This window comes from Nomascus leucogenys, chromosome 12, assembly GCF_006542625.1.
Source record: "Nomascus leucogenys isolate Asia chromosome 12, Asia_NLE_v1, whole genome shotgun sequence".
NCBI lineage: Eukaryota > Metazoa > Chordata > Mammalia > Primates > Hylobatidae > Nomascus > Nomascus leucogenys.
The window spans coordinates 34383812-34403940 of record NC_044392.1 but is presented as its reverse complement, the minus strand read 5'-3'; the positions used below and the strand labels follow the sequence as shown (position 1 = coordinate 34403940).

The 20129-nt window shown below is 40.5% G+C and overlaps 1 protein-coding gene across 5 annotated transcripts in view; it reads left to right on the top strand.

Moving 5' to 3' along the window:
* POU2F1 (POU class 2 homeobox 1) overlaps positions 1 to 16854 on the top strand; it is a 208570-nt gene extending 191716 nt beyond the window's left edge. For 3 of the 5 annotated variants that reach the window (XM_030824030.1, XM_030824031.1, XM_003258813.3), the window contains 3 exons: positions 1426 to 1771; positions 2492 to 2580; positions 5013 to 16854. In XM_030824030.1, coding sequence (XP_030679890.1) covers positions 1426 to 1771; positions 2492 to 2580; positions 5013 to 5323 — 746 coding nt within the window. In that variant the 3' untranslated portion in view covers positions 5324 to 16854. The remainder of the gene's footprint in view (positions 1 to 1425; positions 1772 to 2491; positions 2581 to 5012) is intronic. The other 2 variants (XR_004032613.1, XM_030824032.1) reach the window with 2 other exon arrangements.
* Positions 16855 to 20129: the final 3275 nt, after the last annotated feature.

The window sequence follows — 20129 nt, the reverse complement described above, 5'->3', positions numbered from 1 at the left end:
AACGGAGTCTTACTTCGTCACCCAGGCTGGAGTGTAATGGCGTGATCTCCGCTCACTGCAACCTGCACCTCTTGGGCTCAAGCAGTTCTCCTGCCTCAGCCTCCTGAGTAGCTGGGATTACAGGCGCCCACCACCATGCCTGGCTAGTTTTTGTTATTTTTAATAGAGACGGGGTTTCACCACATTGGCCAGGCTGGTTTCGAACTCCTGACCTCAAATGATCCACTCACCTTGGCCTCCCAAAGTGCTGGGATCACAGGCATGAGCCACCACACCTGGCCTTGTCTTACCATTTTCAGTGGGGCTACTAGAAATTTTTTAATTACATATGTCTTGTATTTCTGTTAGACAACGCTGATATCAAACATTAAATAATCCCAGTGAATGTGTTTTAGTGTTTAGTAATGATATATTTCATGTCAGTTAGTCGTTTATATCCAAATGTTCATTCTCCTTAAACCAAAAGCATATTCAGGCACTTTTTTCTAAGACCTCACAAATAATTTCTTTTTTGTTTTTTTTCTTGAGACGGAGTCTTGCTCTATCTCCAGGTTGGAGTGCAGTGGCGCAATCTCGGCTCACTGCAACCTCTGCCTCCCAGGTTCAAGCGATTCTCCTGCCTTAGCCTCCCAAGTAGCTGGAACTACAGGCGTGTGCCACCACGCCCAGCTAATTTTCGTATTTTTAGTAGAGACGGGGTTTCACCATGTTGGCCAGGATGGTCTCAATCTCTTGACCTCGTGATCCGCCCACCTCAGCCTCCCAAAGTGCTGAGATTACAGGTGTGAGCCACCACACCCGGCCTACAAATAATAATTTCTTAGATCTTAATTTTTATGCTAACTTTTATGAGATTCATAGTATCATTGTATGTTGTTTTTTTTTTTTACCACAGTGGACTTTGAGAGCTAATTTTTATTACAGAATAGTTGTTTGAATGTAGAGAAGGCATGTAGTCATTTTTATACCATGTTGTTGTTGATACTGAATTCTTAGAAAAGTATATAACTTTCTGTTTTTCTTCTCCTTGTGTTGATTTTTCTGAGGAGACCCCTAAGGAGATTTCTGAATGAAAAGAGCTTTACAGAAGTTTTTCTTCTTTTGCTTTCTTTTTCTTCCCCAAAGCAGTTGTATTCCATAATTAGAGCTTCTATGATTATTTTGTTTCTTGAATAGAAAATAGGCAATGAAAAATTTCTCATTTCTTTCATTGCTCATGTCTCTTAAAGTAGGGTTCCTAGCTGTGATTCTAAAATGTTTGGTTTTGTAGTTAATTTCCATAAAAGCACTAAACTAGGTTATTAAAGGACAACTTTACTACGTGGTAGGTTAATTATTCCATTGATTATAGAGTTTGGCTGAGTAAAGCCACCATTCTTCCAAAACCATTTACAAAAGGTCATCTTCTAATCTGTTTCTCTTCAGGCACTTCAGACACCACCTCCAACAACACAGCAACCGTGATTTCCACAGCGCCTCCAGCTTCCTCAGCAGTCACGTCCCCCTCTCTGAGTCCGTCCCCTTCTGCCTCAGCCTCCACCTCCGAGGCATCCAGTGCCAGTGAGACCAGCACAACACAGACCACCTCCACTCCTTTGTCCTCCCCTCTTGGGACCAGCCAGGTGATGGTGACAGCGTCAGGTTTGCAAACAGCAGCAGCTGCTGCCCTTCAAGGAGCTGCACAGTTGCCAGCAAATGCCAGTCTTGCTGCCATGGCAGCTGCTGCAGGACTAAACCCAAGCCTGATGGCACCCTCACAGTTTGCGGCTGGGTAAGGCGCTTTCTCATCTCATTCACATCTGAGGTGGAGGTCATCCCTGGAATTACTCATAGGGGAGACTTTACATCACTGACTTAGATGGGGAAAAAAAATGTCTTTAAAGCAGTAATCTCTTTGAAGTGGACTGTTTTGTGATCATACAAGGACTTTGATTATATTTGAGTTTAAGTTTCTTAACACCCTGGGAAGGGCAGTAGTCATACCTTTGTTTCCAGATGCAGACCCAAAATACCAGGTCACTAATTACCTTAGTGACGGGGCCAGGAAGAAAGCCTAGAATTCTTGACTCTTATTTTCCCCATTAAACTCTCTCAACTGCCTACTTCCTAATTCTCAAGCATAGATGAGAGATGTAATAGGAGTCTCAATTTTATACTGTTATTGTCACACATTATAAGAATTATCTTGTAAATATATCTTTTTCTCTAGAATGTTTCTTTCATTTTGGAAAAAAAGAAAAAAGTCTTTCAAAGAAAGGTCAAAATGACTGTAAAAGTTTTACATTTTGTGCTGATCATAACCTCGTTTGTATGAGTAAGCATCCAGGAAAGCAGTAACTGAGAAGCACAAACCATAGAAGAATAAAGAAAAATAAATATTTCCACCTATTTCCCCAGCTGGATTTTTGTTTTGTAAGTTCCTTTTGGTGTGTTGTCAAAATGAGACCTGCGTCTGCATGGTAATAAAGTGACTCCTCTTTTGGACTTGCAGAGGTGCCTTACTCAGTCTGAATCCAGGGACCCTGAGCGGTGCTCTCAGCCCAGCTCTAATGAGCAACAGTACACTGGCAACTATTCAAGGTCAGTAGAAGCCTTTTTCTTACTTTGGTGGCATGCGTGTGTGTGTGTGTGTGTGTGTGTGTGTGTGTGTGTGTGTGTGTGTCTGTGTGTGTCTGTGTGTGCTTGAGAGAGAGAGAGAGAGAGGAAGTCTGCTTTGCTAGAGGTAAAAGTGATAGGAAAGATAGTCAAATGCTGACTAACTTGTTCTTGAGAACTAAGAAAATGTCTTCGTAAAAAAGCTGTGTAAGAAAAGTATAGGTGTTAGTATGTGAGTAAAAGCAGGAAATATACTTAGTTTGGTATATGGTAAGAAACCAGAACTTTTATGCTAATATTGATCTTATGTGAATAGACTTGAAGCCAGATTTTTTTCCCCTGGTGAGTTTATCCCAAGTATTAATCTAAAACCCATCTCAAGGCAAACTTGACCAAGTAAGACTCTCCAGTCCCCAGCCCCACTCCTGAGAAAGCTGTGCATGGGAAAGTCCTATAATGAACAAACATTGGAACACATCAGGTGGACCTGAGGAGTGCTTTTAATTCTCATTAGGTTCTGCTCTTTTTGTATCGCCATTAGTGTAGAACATATATTCTCTTGGATTATAATGTCTCTTTTCCAAGCTCAGGTGGGTTCCTTTTGCCTTTTAGCATGTTACCCAGGGCAATATTCATTCCATATAATGAAGGGTTCCACTTATTTAGTACCTAAGCTTTCTGTCTAAAAATGTTTACTGTTATGTGATTGAGGGAGACAATTTGAGAGACATCACTAATTAATTAGAATTTTTTTCTTAAAATAGTTTTGATAAAAGGCTGAGGCAGGAGGATCACTTGAGGCCATGAGTTCAAGACTGCAATGTGCTATGATCATGCCTGTGAATAGCCATTGCACCCCAGCGTAGGCAACACAGTGAGACCCTGTTTCTAAAAAAAAAAAAAAAAAAAAAAAAAAAAAAAAAAAAAAAAAAAAAAAAGTGTTTTGTGCATAAATGAGAATTCTCAGGGCCAAAAATAGCTGTTAGCCAACCTAAATTAAGATTAATATTTCACAGGTAATGTCTCTAACAGTGTACTAGAGAATGTTAATTACAGACAAAACCAAACCATGGCCTAGATTACCTTACATTATATTGACTTTCTGATTGACTAAATCATGCCTGAATTGGTTAGCTCTAAAGCTTTTGTTATATAATAATTTTTTTTTGCAATAGAATTTGTGATAAATCACTTTTTCTTCTGCTTTATTGAATGTTTCTGTGCTGTGGTGATACTACAAAGGCAAAATGTCTTCCCTAGGGCATGATTGACACTCTGAAAAGATACTAAGTTTGGAATCTCAGAAAAACTTCAAGCTGCACTAAGTCTCACTGTTCTGTACTATTTGTATGAGCAAGGCCAAAGTCAGAGGCATTCCCTTCAGCTATATTTTATGTAAGAAATCAACCAAATGTGTAATGCCATTAGAAAATCCCTCAAATCTACATGTAGGAGTGAGGTTATATGGCTAGGGAGATTTAGGAATGTTGCCAGACAACAGGTTGAGATACTAAATGAGAGTCCCAATTATTTTAAATAAAATGTTGATGATGCCTTCTTTGGGGAAGCAACAGCATCATAGAAAATTTCTCACCCATTAAAGCACATCCTAGCCTTAGATCACCCACCTGCATCATTATGTCTGATTTCCTGCTACAATAGATTCATCATTCTCCTTTGCATAAGTCATAGACATCAAATGTTTAGCCTCAGGAAGTGAGAAATTAATTATACCTTTTACTTTATTTGGTGATACATAATTTATTTTAGAACTAAAGCTGTTTTGCAAGATGGTTTTCATCTTGTGTATCATAATATAAAGCAGTGGCACCAGGGACTGGTTTTCTGGAAGACAGTTTTTCCACAGCCACAGTGCAGTGGGGTGGTTTCTGGATGACACTGTTTCCACCTCAGATCGTGCTCTATGAGAATCTAATGCCACCACTGATCTAACAGGAAGCAGGCCTCAGGCTCTAATGCCCACCACTCACCTCCTATTGTTAATACTTTTAATCACTTTAGCTAGTCTGTCCTTTGAACAGAGGTAGTTTAAAATCAACAGTCTTCATTAAAGACAAAATTATTGGATTTATCAAATATGTCTAAGTAAATGAAATAAACTGGTGATTTCAAGACAGGAACATGACTCTAATTCATTAGACAGTTATTAACGGTCTTCTACCCCTGCTCGTGCTCATTAAATTAGACATTTCAGTCTTTTAGGCTCTTCAAAATTATAAATAAACTACAATTGATATCAATATAACACTGTGTTTGAGGAAAAAAATTCAGTGAAGGGTTATACTTTTTCCTGGTGAGTTGTAGGAAAATGATAGACTTTTGATGTGTTATTTGGCTTCTCCAGGATGATGTTAATGTTCTCATTCCTGCCTGTTTTGGGGGGTTTTTGTCTGTAGCTCTTGCTTCTGGTGGCTCTCTTCCAATAACATCACTTGATGCAACTGGGAACCTGGTATTTGCCAATGCGGGAGGAGCGCCCAACATCGTGACTGCCCCTCTGTTCCTGAACCCTCAGAACCTCTCTCTGCTCACCAGCAACCCTGTTAGCTTGGTCTCTGCCGCCGCAGCCTCTGCAGGGAACTCTGCACCTGTAGCCAGCCTTCACGCCACCTCCACCTCTGCTGAGTCCATCCAGAACTCTCTCTTCACAGTGGCCTCTGCCAGCGGGGCTGCATCCACCACCACCACCGCCTCCAAGGCACAATGAGCTGGGCGGAGCTGGGCTGCCAGAAGCCTTTTTCACTCTGCAGTGTGATTGGACTGCCAGCCAGGTTAATAAACTGAAAAATGTGATTGGCTTCCTCTCGCCATGTTGTGAGGGCAAAGGAGAGAAGGGAGAAAAACACACACACACACACACACACACCAGAAAAAGAAAGAAAGGATGGAGACGGGACATTTGCCTAATTTTGTAATAAAACACTGTCTTTTCAGGATTGCTTCATGGATTGGAGAACTTTCTAACCAAAAATTAAAAAAAAAAAAAAAACAAACAAAAAAAATCAAAAACAAACAAAAATAAGTGAACGGACTACTTATCATTTCCAGCAGCCATGATGACAAGTTAAGGTGGGTTACCAATTCCAATATAGGAAGGGGATTTCTTGTTTGTCTAAATTTCTTTTTTTCTTAAAAAAAAAAAAATCATTTTTACGGGTCTGTTGTACAGGCCATTAAGTCGTAACAAGGTGTTTATAATCGTATCAATTGTGTTGGGGGTTCCTTTCTTAACTGGTACAATTTAGGCAGGCCTGTATTACTGTATTATTGTTGTTGTTGTTATTGTTTATATATATATATATATGCATATATATATATATAGTTTGGACATGTTTATTATCTCTTGCTCCTGGATCCTATTTCAGTGAGCTCCCACACTGTGGGGAGGGAGGGTTTTGGGGTAAGGGGAGACTTCTGTTCTTAACTGCGGGGAATGTTGTGCTGGTTTCCTTATCCTTGATGACTCTTACAGAGGTGCTAGAAAATTATTTTCTTTTGCCACTTATGCAAGAGGCTTGGTGCAGAAGCTGAAGGCAGTGTGTGCAAACACTCCCATTCCACACACGCCCCTTCCCCTCCCCACATCAGGTGGTGCCTTTGGAGCACTTTTGTGTAGGAAGGAATTCCTGCTGAACTGTAGCTCTCACTCACCCCCAAATCATTGAATGACCCTGAGGCCCAGATCCCGTGGTGCAACAGTGCTGCTTTCTGCTACTTTCAATGGGAACAGCTGTACATGTTGCAGGGCAGGATTTGGTTCCCAAGAGCAAAGACTACTGCAGACACCTGACTTGGTGGTTCTCCTGATTTCTTATCTCCTGAAAAATGCTCCTACTGTTGGTGTGTTTGTTTGTTCCATTTTGTGGAAGTTTTTCTTCCAAACTTAAACTAACTTGGCAAAGAAAAAAACTGACTTATTGAAATTGGGAAACTTTTCCCTTCTTTTATTTTCTAAAGGAATTCTACTAGACTATTTTCCATTGATAATATATACAAAAGAGGTGTGATGAGAAGAGTATAAGGTTACCACCTTTTCCTCTAGAGAGCCACAAACTTCCTTTCCACTGGATGGTTTATAAATTCCTCTAACCCTGAGATTCTTCTTGGTTTTCTGACTAAAGGAGGCACCTATTAGCCAGGCTGGGATCTGTAGAACCTTTGAAGAAGGACTTTGAGCAGGAACTTTGCACACACCTTAAGTGTCTCCTTGGTTTGTTCGTGATGCTCCTGCTAGGTAGGTCTAAATGGCAATACACATCTCTTTATTCAATGTAGAAAGTAATTAGCTCTGTAATTATTTTCAGAGTGTTTCTAGACTATATAAATGAGCCCATTGAAAAGGAAGAGCTTGTGAAAGTGGATGAAGAGGAATAAGGGTAACTTGGAGATTAAATTCCCCTTTTTGTCAGTGTACCGTTATTATGCCATTTGTACCAAAAAGTTTTCCAAAAGACTGGATCACTGCAGTGCAGCTCATCTAAGTTCCCCTTCTTATTGGAGTTAAAGGTTCCCATTTGGTGGCTGTGGGTGCTTGCTTAAATCTCTGGTGGTCCCAAGACTGCACTTTTTCTCCCTTTCGAGCTGGGGATATAGAGAGAACTTACAGGTGATTTGTATTCTGATTGCTTTTGTTTGTGTCCACAAGGGAGCTTGGATTCTGTGTACTTGTCTCTCTTTACCATTGTCCGGAGAGGCAGTAAATACAGACACAATGTGTATATTTGTGTGTGATTCAAGTGGGAGACAGTCTGTTAAAAGGTCGGAAACATTTTAGTCCCCTTTTAAATTTTTCTTTTAGTTAATTTCTATCTTGTTTTATTTCATAGATATTTAATTACCACCCCTAAATTTCCTCCTCTTACCCTTCACCTTCCCTGAAATCCTTCCAAAATCAGTGAACTGCAAGCAGGGAAACTAACAAATGTCCATTCACCCTTTTTGTGTGGTGTGTTTTTTTATGTTTTGTTTTGTTTTTTAACTAAGCTTGAACCAAAGTCAATTTTTAGCAAGCTGCTGTACTAATGGACTAGTTGATAACGTGCAGTTCAGACACATCGAGGAGATAGATGCTACTGACAATTTCTTTTTCATTTGTCTTTATTAATTTTATATAAAAGTTGCTGCTTGTTTTTAATCTTTTATGTTGGTAAATTGTAATATCCTCTGGGCAGACATTAACTTGATGTTTAACTAGTTTATTAGGTTGGTGTGTAAATAGAATGACAATGTCAATTACTAATTTCTCTCCTCTCCATTCACTTTTTCTCTGTTGTAGTTAAATTTAATCTTCTATCCTGACTTGACATCTCTACCTTTAGTCTGTGCAAATGATTTTAGGGCTATCAGTAATGCTGTAGCTGCCCATAATAATGAGTCCCTCCCTTGGGAGTGGTGAAACTTAGAAGGAAGGATTCAGGGAGGGAAATGCTGATACCCACTATACTGGATTAGAAGTTATAGCATTAATTTCTCAAAATTGCTACCAAAGGAAGTGTGGAGTCCCCAGGGACTCAAGCTCAGTGAGGTAAGACAAAGGGCAAGGAAAGGCTGTTTGGGTGTTTTTTTTTCCCCCACATACGGTTTAGAAAATGATCCCTTTCCCAAACAAAACTCACCAACAGACTTTAATATTAGGAAAGATACTAAGCTTTAAATGTCAATACAATGGTCTTTTATTCCCTGCCCTGTCTATATTTTCTACTCAATTTGGGATAAGGGGATTTTATGTGAAGCACTTGATGAGGGTAGACCAGCATAGAAAATCTGTTTAAAAGAAGAAATAATCTTTAGGAAAAGATAAATCTTTAGATAAAAATAAAATTTTTTCTCTTTTTTTACTTATTTAAAAATAAGTTGTGAAATGAAAGGTACATTTACACATGTACACACAAAACACTAATATAGCTTTTTGGTGGTTGTTTAGTTTAAAATCAACTCCCTATCCATCATCCTTAGATATTCTACTTATCACATTGCTTCATGAACACCTTAGTCATTTTTTACTTTACACATATATTTTTTTATCATCTCAAGAAATGCATTTTGAATTGAATGAACTATCTTCTAAGCTAAGGTACTCAAACTTAACTTTTAGCCACCTGATATGGGAGAGCCTAGAAACTAAAGGGGGCCAGGGACCATTTGACCAAAAAGAGGTGTTTGGTGGAGTTTCTGCATTTCAAAGAAGAAAGGCCAGATAGGTCATCACAATTCATTGCATTATTCTTTTTTCCCCTTAATGTTTATGCAAATTTTATTTTATATTTCTGAATTTGGTTAGCACATACTAAGCCAAAGACTACTCTAAATGCATTTATAGTGAATACTATATATGCCCATGGTAATGGGTCCTCCCTAAGGAGTGGTGAATGTAATTGTGTGAATCCTGCTTATCACAAGTGGTGCAATTTGGTCATAAACTTTATTTATACCCTGTATACATCTGAATAACAGAGCAGAAAGACCTAAAAAAGGGCTTCTCACAGGAACAATATTACTATGTTGTTCTAAGAAAAAATAAGCTGAGTGTTGTATTAGTTTAAGTGTTTCTGAAGTTCTATAGGCAGCATTTTAGAATTAAGAATTGTGTATATCCATTAACTGATATAATTCACATGTCCTTTTATTTGTTATCAGAAAGATGAATACTATCCCAATTTATTCAACTTGTTACCCAAGAAATGGAACCAAAGGAATCCAACTTTCATTTTGTGTAGAATCATACCTATTTATACTTAATGCTAGCACTGTAAGAAATAAATCTTTTTGTTTAAAAAAGGGAAGATTAAAGATTTTTAGTGAGATCATCTTGCCAATTTGTTGTACATCTCTCATTCATTGTTGGGGGAAAAAAGCACAACTATACCTTTTTAATATTATTTTCTTCCATTATCCCTCATTTATTTGGAAAGATAAGGGAAACCTTGTCTGTATTATCCAGAAGCACAGATATTTGCTTGACACAATATTTAAATTCAGCCTAATCTTTAACATTAAAAAATTTTCTTTTTAACTTGCTGGAAAAGTCAGATACATTGGCAAATATAGGGAATTCATGTCTTTTTTTTTTTTTTTTTTTTTCTGGTCTTGCTCTGTTGCCTAGGCTGGAGTGCAGTGGCACGATCTCGGCTCACTGCAACCTCTGCCTCCCGGGTTCAAGCAATTCTCCTGCCTCAGCCTCCCAAGTAGCTGGGATTACAGGCGCCCACCACTGCACCTGGCTAATTTTTGTATTTTTAGTAGGGACAGGGTTTCTCCATGTTGGCCAGGCTTTTTGAACTCCTGACCTCAGGAGATCCGCCCGCCTCAGCCTCCCAAAGTGCTGGGATTACAGGCGTGAGCCACTGCGCCCATCCTCCTGTCAATTTTTAAAGTGATAAATCCTGATATTATACATTGTAGTTAGTGTAGAATAAACGCTTGGCTTATAGAACTCTCTGTTCTTAGTCTAAAGCTGTTCCCAAACCAGGTCATCCTCACGAAACGTTCTTGACCAAGAAAAAAGATAAGGTCATTGAGATAGGAAGACAGAGTTTTGAAAAGCCTCTTGCTGTTGTTTCTTCCCAAGAAAGGAGAAGCCCTGCCAGGGAGAAGTCAGTAGTATCACTGACTCACCCTATCACTGAGTGTAGGGTGTGGTAGCAAGGAGGAGGCAGGGAATTCACGCTGACAGGTGGCTCTGGCCTGGCTCTTGGGGGGCCTTCCGAAGACCAGTCTGCAGTATGAGGAAGGGCCCCAACAATTCATTTGGAGAACTTGGCCAAATACTTTCTCATTAAATCAGCATCTAAACTTGATGAACTTAAAGTTTGTTTATTAGAGTTGAAAACATTAAAAGATGACTGATACTAATGGGAGAAAAATACTAAAGACCCAAAATTTAAAATTTTCCAAAATGGACAAGAATTGATGGGTTAATTTGCTCATAACTGATATGAGTTTGCTTTTATGCGTGTGTGGAAAGCATTTAATGTGTGATGCTGTTCATAGTCCTGGCTATTTGATGTCATTTTCAGTTTTACAACATTTTGAGGATGACACTTTATAAAATGGTAAATCTTTCTCAGCGTTTACAAACTTGGCTTTTGAGAAGGGAAAAATCTTCTTTGCTATTTCTGTAAGAAGAATAACTGAGATCAGCTATTATATAGGTTTGCATGGATGGTGTACACAATACAAATGTAAACTTGGACAGGAATAGGATAAATAAATTGTTTTCATCATAAAGGCCAATCATCCATTTCTTAATCCAAAGAGATTAAATATAAATAGGACACCCCTGAGATTTCCAGTAAGGTATTTGAAAGGATTCCACTGGGAGGGCAGGGAATATACTTTTTCTCAGAGCGTCCAGTTTCTACCCAGTTTTCTATATGGTTTGTGAACTGCAGCTTTTAAAAAAAAATTTTTTTTGTAGTTTTCTTCTTCTGACCTTATTCATTAAGTAGTTCCTTGTTTTGGCCCTTCTACTCTTGGCTTTAGCTAAAAGCAGTAAATGTGAGTGAATTTTATGTTGATTATGTCATCTGGATCTCCTTTCCTTCCCTTCTTTTTCTCGTTGAATGGTGGTACCTTAATTTGGGTAACAGCTAGCTTCTGGCACCTTCATAAAATACCTCAGAATAGCTTAGCGTTGTTGCAAAACTGGTTTTAAACTAAAAACCAAATAAATAAAAGAAAAAATTTTATAAATAGTGGAAATAATTCTAGCTGTAGCATTTAGTTGAACTAATGTTTATTATGATCGATAAACAAGATTGATGCTGTATGTATTTGGGATCCTGTTTATAGGTTACAATTTATAGGGTTAGGGAGGGTTGGGTGGGGGAAGAGGAGATGTTGATTATGTTAGAAGGAAAATGTTGCTCGTGTGTGTGTTTGTTTTTTCTTCTGTCTGTCTTGCCAAAGGAAACTTGATTTTCCCTGTGATTGGCTTTGGCCTCTCTGTGGTCTGATCTGCAGCAGTGTGTGGTGGCATGCAGGTAACATATGGGGTGTCCAGTAGGTTCAGGGACCCTGAGGGTACATTTACATCCCTTCCTATGGTTGCCCATGCCCCCCAGACCCTGCCAACCTCTCCTAATGATTCATTACCTCTGTACATAGCAAAAGCATAGGCAAAGGATGAATGTGTGAATGCCTGGATGTGCAGTTGAGAAATAGAGGCAGAAATAGACATGCACCAATTAATTTGGAGCCAAGAGATGAGTGATTGATGTATCTTAAATCTAGGAAATTTAAAGTGAAACAGGTTCTTTGTGTTGCCCTCTGTCAAGTTACTGAATGTTGTGCTAATAACACAACATTTTAAAACCTTACTTACTTTTCTCATACCAAGGCTAGTTCTTTCTAGACCAAAAACACAAACAGGATAAAAAGCAAACCAAGAAGTTGCAAGCTAACCTGCCCACCTCACCCCTGTGATATAAAGTGTGACCCTTAAGGATTGGTTGGTGGGATCGAGGAGAGAATTATTCTTGGTGGGAACATGAATGAGAAATGATGCTGGCTTAGGAAAAATTACAAGCCCTTTCTGCCCATACTCTGGGACAAACTTTCTTGGCTCCTTGAGTTCGGATATAGACTGTATCTCCAGAAAGGCTATTTTTTTAAATAAATGATCTCACAGAACTTAAGTGGGATTTGGTTTAGATACCAAAGACACTGCTAATGTCATTGCTTATCCTTAAGTTTTCAAAACAGGCAGAGGGAATAGGAGCAAAAAGCCAAAATTTGGAAAAGCTTTACTTTATCTCTTTCCTTCCCTTTTCCCCTTTTCCCAGTCCCCTGCTTTTTGAAGGAAGTCTTCTTGGTTATCCTGGCTTTGGAAAAGAGATTTATTTTGTTTTGCTCTGCTGGCTCTTTAAAGATGGATAGTTGCTCAGTGTAGCAGTGATGTTCTTGGAATTGCTGAGAAATTTGGGGAGGGCAAAAGATAGGGGTAGAATTTTTTTCGTTATTTCCCTTCATCTAATACTTTTAAATAGAACCAACACAGCCTATTTGAGTTCAGACAGTATTTAGATGTGGTATCTCCATCTGTCTCCTGTAAAAGATAAGAATTTTCAAGAACAGGATTACGTGGAAAACCAAAAGATCTTCCCTTACTCTCCTATAAATGTTTTGTTCCAAATGTTTTTATATATGGGCTCTAGGGAGTCAAGTAGTTCATTGTTTCGGTGTGCTATTGATAGGACACAGAAAGGGAGAGAGGGTAAAGAAATATATTGCTCTCTGAATATTGCATCAAAAATGATCAGGTTGCAGAACTTCATGAAAGCTTTACTAATAATCTTATTGTTCTGATATTATGTAAAGGTGGTATTAATATTGTATGACTTTTCAAAGTGCTAGATAGGTTTATAAGTAGGTAATAGGGATGTTGAAGATTAGAGCACTTGAAACAGAAGTTCTGGGAAAACAAGGTGTGTGTAATGGAACACCACTTTGAGCACAGAAACAAAGGTCCCTTGGACCTGGTAAGGAAGATGTGATTTATGATTGTTTCTGTGTCCCTGTATCTGCCTGCCCTGCACAGGGCTCCACCACCCAGGGCCACCTTCTGGTTTAAACCCAGGACACTGTCAAAAAGTTAAGACCCCAAAACTAATTTACTGTAAAAAAACATTGAGGACTGCTGCAAAGTTTTCCCATGTTTTCTTTGTGTACTTGTTCATCATTGTATAAGTTAGCCACAGCCTCACAAGAGCAGCTTAAGGCCTCTTTCATAAATTGGCAGTGGCATTGAGTTCTCAAACATTATATCCCAAAGTCTGCAGGCAGACAGCTGGATACAGCTCTGTGTATAAAATGAGACATCCAAACACTTGAGTTTCTTAAGATTGGGATCTCTTTCAAATGAAAAAGGACAGAGCCAAGTAGAGAAAAGACTTTGTGCTCCCACCCAGCCTTAATGAGTCTCATGGTCTAAAAGTATAGGAAGAAATGAAATGCACTTTCAGAAGCTAAAATGACAGTGTCTGCTACAAAAGGCTATAGTTGTAGGCAGTCGGGGATGCCATGTCCTTGGTTCCATTCCTGCGTGAGTCTGCAGAAGGCACACACTTTGTAAGAGTAGAGTGGACTAGTGCCAGCCTGAATAGTTTTAAAACTGCAAACAGTTGGAGAACGTGGAACAGGTTGGTGCAGGGAGCCTAAGATTTTGCAATCATATTATAACATTGGCTTTTGACAACATAAATGTATCTTCCCTAAGGTCAGGTCGGGGAAAGAAAGACTTCCAGCTTCTTACCTCTGCGTGCATGGGCACGTGTGCATTGCTCAGTCCACAGGAGGTCTCACTCCGCAGGAAACGCTCTCCTCCCGCATTAGTCTGTACTTCCATCCCCTCATCTGTGGTAGTAGTGAAGGCTAGGTGAGTAAGTGTGGGCTGTTCTACACCAGGAGCTGTTGTATACCTCATTTCTAACTCGTGACCGAGTGACTTGCTTTAACTTTCTCAAAACCCTACAGAGTTGCCAAGTCTGCCCTCCCTCCTCAGTCATGTTAAACTCTGGCATATAGCATCATGGGACCTGTAGCCTAGGGTGGGACCCCCTAAAGCCTCTGAATGTCGCTGCTTAAAAGCTACTGCAAACTGAGGGCAAATTGCAATCTTCTATTCTTTTTTGTTGCAAGGGGTCTTCACAGGTCTCTTAACATCTACTTTCCCTGCCACCCTGCCTTTAGGGGCTGGCCAGCTATCCACACCCCTAATCCACCCTGTGTTTCTGACAGCTGGCCACACATGACTTCCGTACTTGCCTCTTCCTTGGTGGGATGGAGGCTGACCCCTTCTCCTCTGAGGCCTCAGGGTTCTGTTTCTTTTCAGGACTTTGGGTAGAAGGGAAGACACCAAAGGCTCCTTTAAGCTGACTGCTGCATACACATTTCACTTTTTTTCCTTTGACATGACCAAAAATATCCAAATATTTAAGTTTATTATTATTATTAATATTATTATTATTTGACAATCTTATATCCAATGGGCTCTCTAGAAGCTGCATCCCCAGCCCTTTCACCTTTTCTTTGAATGTAGTTCCCAACCTTCAATTCCCACCCCTAATGCTGACAAAAAGCTTAGCCAGGTCATGATACTGCTGCTATAAGCCAGGGGAGGGTGGTTTCTTTGTTTTGTTTTGTTTTGTTTTGTTTTGTTTTTTAAATTTCCAGCCAAAACCAAAGATTTCTTAATGATTGTATAAACTCAAAACAAACAAAAGAACCAAAGAAAAGGGAAGTCTTCAGCATCAGTCCAGTCTGTGGTGTCCTGGCACTTAGAAGAGTGAGGCCAGGGAAGGTGGGGTGGGGGGACTCTCTGACCGGATCAGAAAGGGCAGGCAAGCTGTTTTCCACCTTCCAGGGTCCAGCACAGGTGCATGCCCCTAGCCTTGGCCCTCACAAACTTGTGAGCATGCCCTGAAACAAATTGGCATTTCAGATTTTCCAAAACAAAAGTCAAAAAACCCCATCACCACCATCATCCACCCTACAGCAACCAGGGTCACTATGGGGACTTAGCACAGGGCTTAGGGAGGATGGGAGCTGCTGCTGGACTGGCCCGAGGACTCCACAGAGTGGGGGACGTTGAAGACACTGGCGCACGATTGGCTGCTCTGCTGGGTGCTTTAACCTCTGGGGCTGGGCGAATGCACGCCACAGTGCCCTTCTGAGCCTTTTTTCTCTTTTCCTGTGCTGGAACTGCTTGGAAGTGGCTGTCCTGTTTGTGAGAAAACATGCAGAAAGATTATCAAGCTTTTCATTTCTCTTTATTGTAGTTTCATTTCCTTTTTGCAGCACCACTGTGCAACTATGCATTGTACTTCACAACCTTTTGTGCTAGGTAGATGCCTGTGACTTTTTAACTTGGGGGGTGGGGGGATTGCAAATGAAGGAACTTTTTACATGGATCTTTTTAATCTCAGTTGATTGGGGGAGGGGGGTACTTGGTTCTTGGGTCATACAAGCTCTATCCCAAAGCAAAATCCAAATGTTAATAATATTAGCCTGATGCAGATACCAAAGATAATTTCTTTCCTGCAGAACCTTAGACTCGTGTATTAAGTACGATTACCCAGCACTTGCATTAGTCTAACCTCAGTAATTCCAAAGCTTAGATGTATATTTTGGTATATTTCTGGGATATTAAAAAAAATGTCGTTTAACTTCTTGTTTCAGTGTAATGCTCTTAAAGTCATAGCATGAAAATAATTGAACTGTCCTATTCTTAGTAGTTTGAAATAATAGTATTTTTGTATGTTTTGGGTGTGTCTATGTATGTATTAACATAACAGTTTTCACTGCCTAGGTGTTCATAATAAAAAAGAAAATGAAAAAAGTTCTGAGTGTACATAATATTCAATAATAATCTCCCACCAGGTGTCAATTTAGACTGCATATTCCTCATTACTGTTCCCAAATGGGATTTTGTTTTCTTTTAAAGAGACGGTGATCGTGTTTTTCTAAAGATGTTTTCTTTCTCTCTTTCAATATCTTAACTCACTTTTTTTCTTCCTTTTTTATCTTAATTATTAATTCAGGGGTGTTTGTCCACTGTTGTCAAAGGAGGGGCACAAGGGGAATTGGCCCCTTGGCCTCCTAGAACTTTTTGTTTTATGTACTTTAAAATGTGAGTTTGAGTTCTTCTTTGTGGAAACTTAAGATGTGGTGTAAATGATTCTTTCCAAAATTGTCCAGCAGCTTTAATGAGGCAGTGACAATTCTGAGGTGGTTTATTGGGAGTCCTTCTACATTTCTCTTAGATAACTCTTCACTCTGGGTGGCTATTGTGTAGCCTTACTGCCCCAGAGTGCCTGTTAGCCAAATATTTCCCCTCTGATAGGAATATTTTCTAAGAATCAGCTGATAACTTGCGTGCTGGACCTTGTTATCTGTGCCCCTGGGAGACACGTTTTCTTGGTTTTGAAAACCTGAAACACAGGCAACTTTACATTTTGGGGAATTAGCTGATGCCTCCTGAGGCCTGAGGAGGTGGCGGGGAATATGAGCGGTGCTGTCTCTCTCAAAGTGCCCTTTAGATGATTCCCCCTCCTAGGGCTGCCTGCAGGGGCTGTAGGCTTGGGAAAGATTGTGTAGGTGACAGTGAATCAGAATGAAATGGTAGATTTTGTGTAGATGCATTTGTCTGCTGTAATTTTTTATATATATATTAAACTTACTGTAACTGTACAGTTCATTTCTGTTGTAAAACATCATTAAACCATTTTCCAAGTGTTTTCACATTGTTGGAGTTTCTTTGAAATTATTGTGTTGGTATTCTGGATGCTTCACATACACATTCTCAGACTCTTTGCATAATTCAGCTTCCAAATTACTTCTTCCAAGTGCTCTCAGGAACCCCAGAACCACCATAAGCACCCTGGTTCCTGCCCCACTCCACCCTTCCTCCTGCACTCCATGGGGAGCTATGGCCACTGCATTTCTCCCTCCCAGACCCTCAGTGTGGTTTCGTGGGACCCTGAGTAGCAGTAGTCTCCTTCAGGCCCAAGTACTTTGTGTGATCAGACATGCAGGCCCGTGATTGATCCTGCAAAGGAGCTCTTCAAAGCTCCATCTCACTGTGTATTTGACTGCAGAACTGGGACCGAACTCAACTTTTTCCAAATTTATTGTTTAAACTGCACTACCCGTCTAGCATTTCTTGCCAAGTCCTGAACATTTATTGGGTGGGGGCCGGGTGGGAGGTCCTCCGAAGGAAGGTAACCCTGAACTTGGCATCTGGTCCTGCTCCTGTTCGAGGTTGCACAACTTAGCTTCTTCAGACTTATAGATACTACTTAGCATTTAGTGTCTTACTACAATTCATTCATTTCATGAAAAAGAAAGTTTGAATTTTAAAATGAATTCCCCACAGAGAGAAGGCTTCAGCTTAGTGAAGAACCTGGGGAAGTTGTCTATCGCGTGCTGGCCATCTGACGGGCATTCTTGAATTAGATGATGTGGAGAAGCCGTTGTCGCAAGATGTGCTCGCTCCCCTGGAAAGGGATCAAAATGGGAAGACAAAGAATGGGTCCTTTTCTCCCTGCTCCTTTATCATAGAATTTATATTTTTCCATTCCATTCCTTAGATATATGGCTTATGTTGGCCGGGTGCGGTGGCTCAAGCCTGTAATCCCAGCACTTTGGGAGGCCGAGGCGGGCGGATCACAAGGTCAGGAGATCGAGACCATCCTGGCTAACATGGTGAAACCCCGTCTCTACTAAAAAAATACAAAAAAAATTAGCCGGGCGTGGTGGCGGGCGCCTGTAGTCCCAGCTATGTGGGAGGCTGAGGCAGGAGAATGGCGTGAACCCGGGAGGCAGAGCTTGCAGTGAGCCGAGATCGTGCCACTGCACTCCAGCCTGGGCGACAGAGCAAGACTCCGTCTCAAAAAAAAAAAAAAAAAAAAAAGATATATGGCTTATGTTTCAGTTTGTAGAGTTAATTTCTTAAAATAATGTCCAGTTTTTAACAGAAATCCTGTTTTTGAGATAGTGTCGTGCTCACAGACTTAGCAAGCAAAACTTGTTTGTCATATCCTAAGGAATGAGGATAAACAACTGATGAGATTCTGTTACCCTGTAGTCCTTTGTGAAAAAGTTGTTAAATTCTAACCCATTTCCAGGTTTGTATACAAAGCTGAATTATCTATGGCAGGATGTGAATAATATCTGCCCTTACTCTTTTGTTTTTGGAGGGACTTACATCTCTCCAAAGACCCAGGTTGAAGTTAACAGGGAATCCAGCGTTAGGACTCAGGCATGGGTTCACAAAAGTAGTTGTTGATCAACAACTGAAATGTCCAGCACCAAGCAACCAAAACACATCACAAGTTATTCATGGACAGTTTGAGGCCTGTGGCTAAACAGTTGGCCAAATGACAAGGCTTTAAATCACCCCGCAAGTTGTCCTCTTAGCCTAAGTAGGTCATCTGCCATTTTTTCTCTGCCAAGCCAGACTTTGCAGTTTTGAGTATTTCTCTGTTTATAGGAACCTTTTAAACTAGTAACCTTGGATCTTATTCCAAGAATGACCTCGAATTATACTCTAAGAAGAAAAGCGATCAGAAATATTCATATCTTATCTCTGAGTTTAGTGACATTTGAAAAAACGTTTGAAAAATATTGAAAGCTTCCCTCTTTATATATATAATGTGTTTCCTCAATACAAGTAAAATTCCGTATTTCCTTGATTATAAGCACATCTTCACATTATAACCCATAAAACAGATCTACATCTTACAATGGATATTTAGTGTTTTTGCCCTTGAAATAAGTTGATGCATCAATAACCAACAGTGTCTTAGGATGGAGGGAGTGCAGTTGTGCTGTGGAGAAGGCATTGCCAGACCTCAGGAAAGGCAGGAACCCTGGCAGTTCCAGGGCTAGCCACTCTCCCCTCGGATTCAGGGCTTTGCTCTCTCAGAAACTGATTTCTCAGCCCTGCTTCTGTGAGCACATCTCAGTTCTCCCCCAGCTTGCTGTCTGTGTGGTTACCTTGCATGTAGCCTGATACGGCCCCCACCCGAGGTTAGCTCTAGCACCATAGCTCACTGTCCACTGCCAGCTTTTCTCTTTGCCTCTTTAGACATATGTTATAAAAAAAATTATATATATATATATATATATTGAGATAGGGGCTCCCTCTGTTACCCAGGCTGGATTTCGGCTCACTGCAGCCTTCCTTAACCTCCTGTGCTCAAACGATCCTCTAGCTTCAGCATCCCGAGTAGCAAGGAACACAGGCACATGCCACCATGCCCAGCTGTATTTTTTTGTAGAGATGGGGTCCTCCTGTGTTGCCCTGGCTGGTCTCAAACTCCTGGGCTCAAAGGATTCTCCTGTCTTAGCCTCACAAAGTGCTGGGATTACAGGCATGAGCCACCATGCCCAGACTAAGACATATTCTTGACAGAATTGGATCAACTCACTTTTTTCAAACCAGCCATCCAGGTCACACAGCCTGTATATATGTCAGCTGACCTTGAAACTTGGTCTAGCACAAGCCCTCGGTGTGAGAGTCACTCTCTTTCACTAATAGATGAACCAGACTTCAGTTTTAAAAGCCAGTGAGTAGCAGAATTCCCCTGAGGCTGAGTTACAAATCAAATGCCTTGTCCTTATGAGTTGCCTGTGAATTGTTAAATATGCCTAGCAATGATGTGCTTGGCTCCTGTTGGAAATCCCAAATTTTCAGGGGCTTTTAACAGTCGTGGTCTTGGATTTCTTTTTTGAAAAAGATACAGATTTCAGTCTTTACACAATATTAGTTGGTGGGCTTGTTGAATTGGGGCCTTGTATACAGCCGCTGCAGTTAGAGGAAATACTACTAGGGACAGGGCCACCTTTTGTGAGGGAAACATCTAAAAGACTTGTCCTCCATCCCTCCCTCAAACCCTATGCACTGAGACATTTTGCACTGTGGCATCAGCTGCTGTGCATAACTTCCGGACACCTTCTGCTCACACGCTGCCTATTCCGATGCCTGAGTGCCAGGCCAGCCTTTCGCGCTTGTT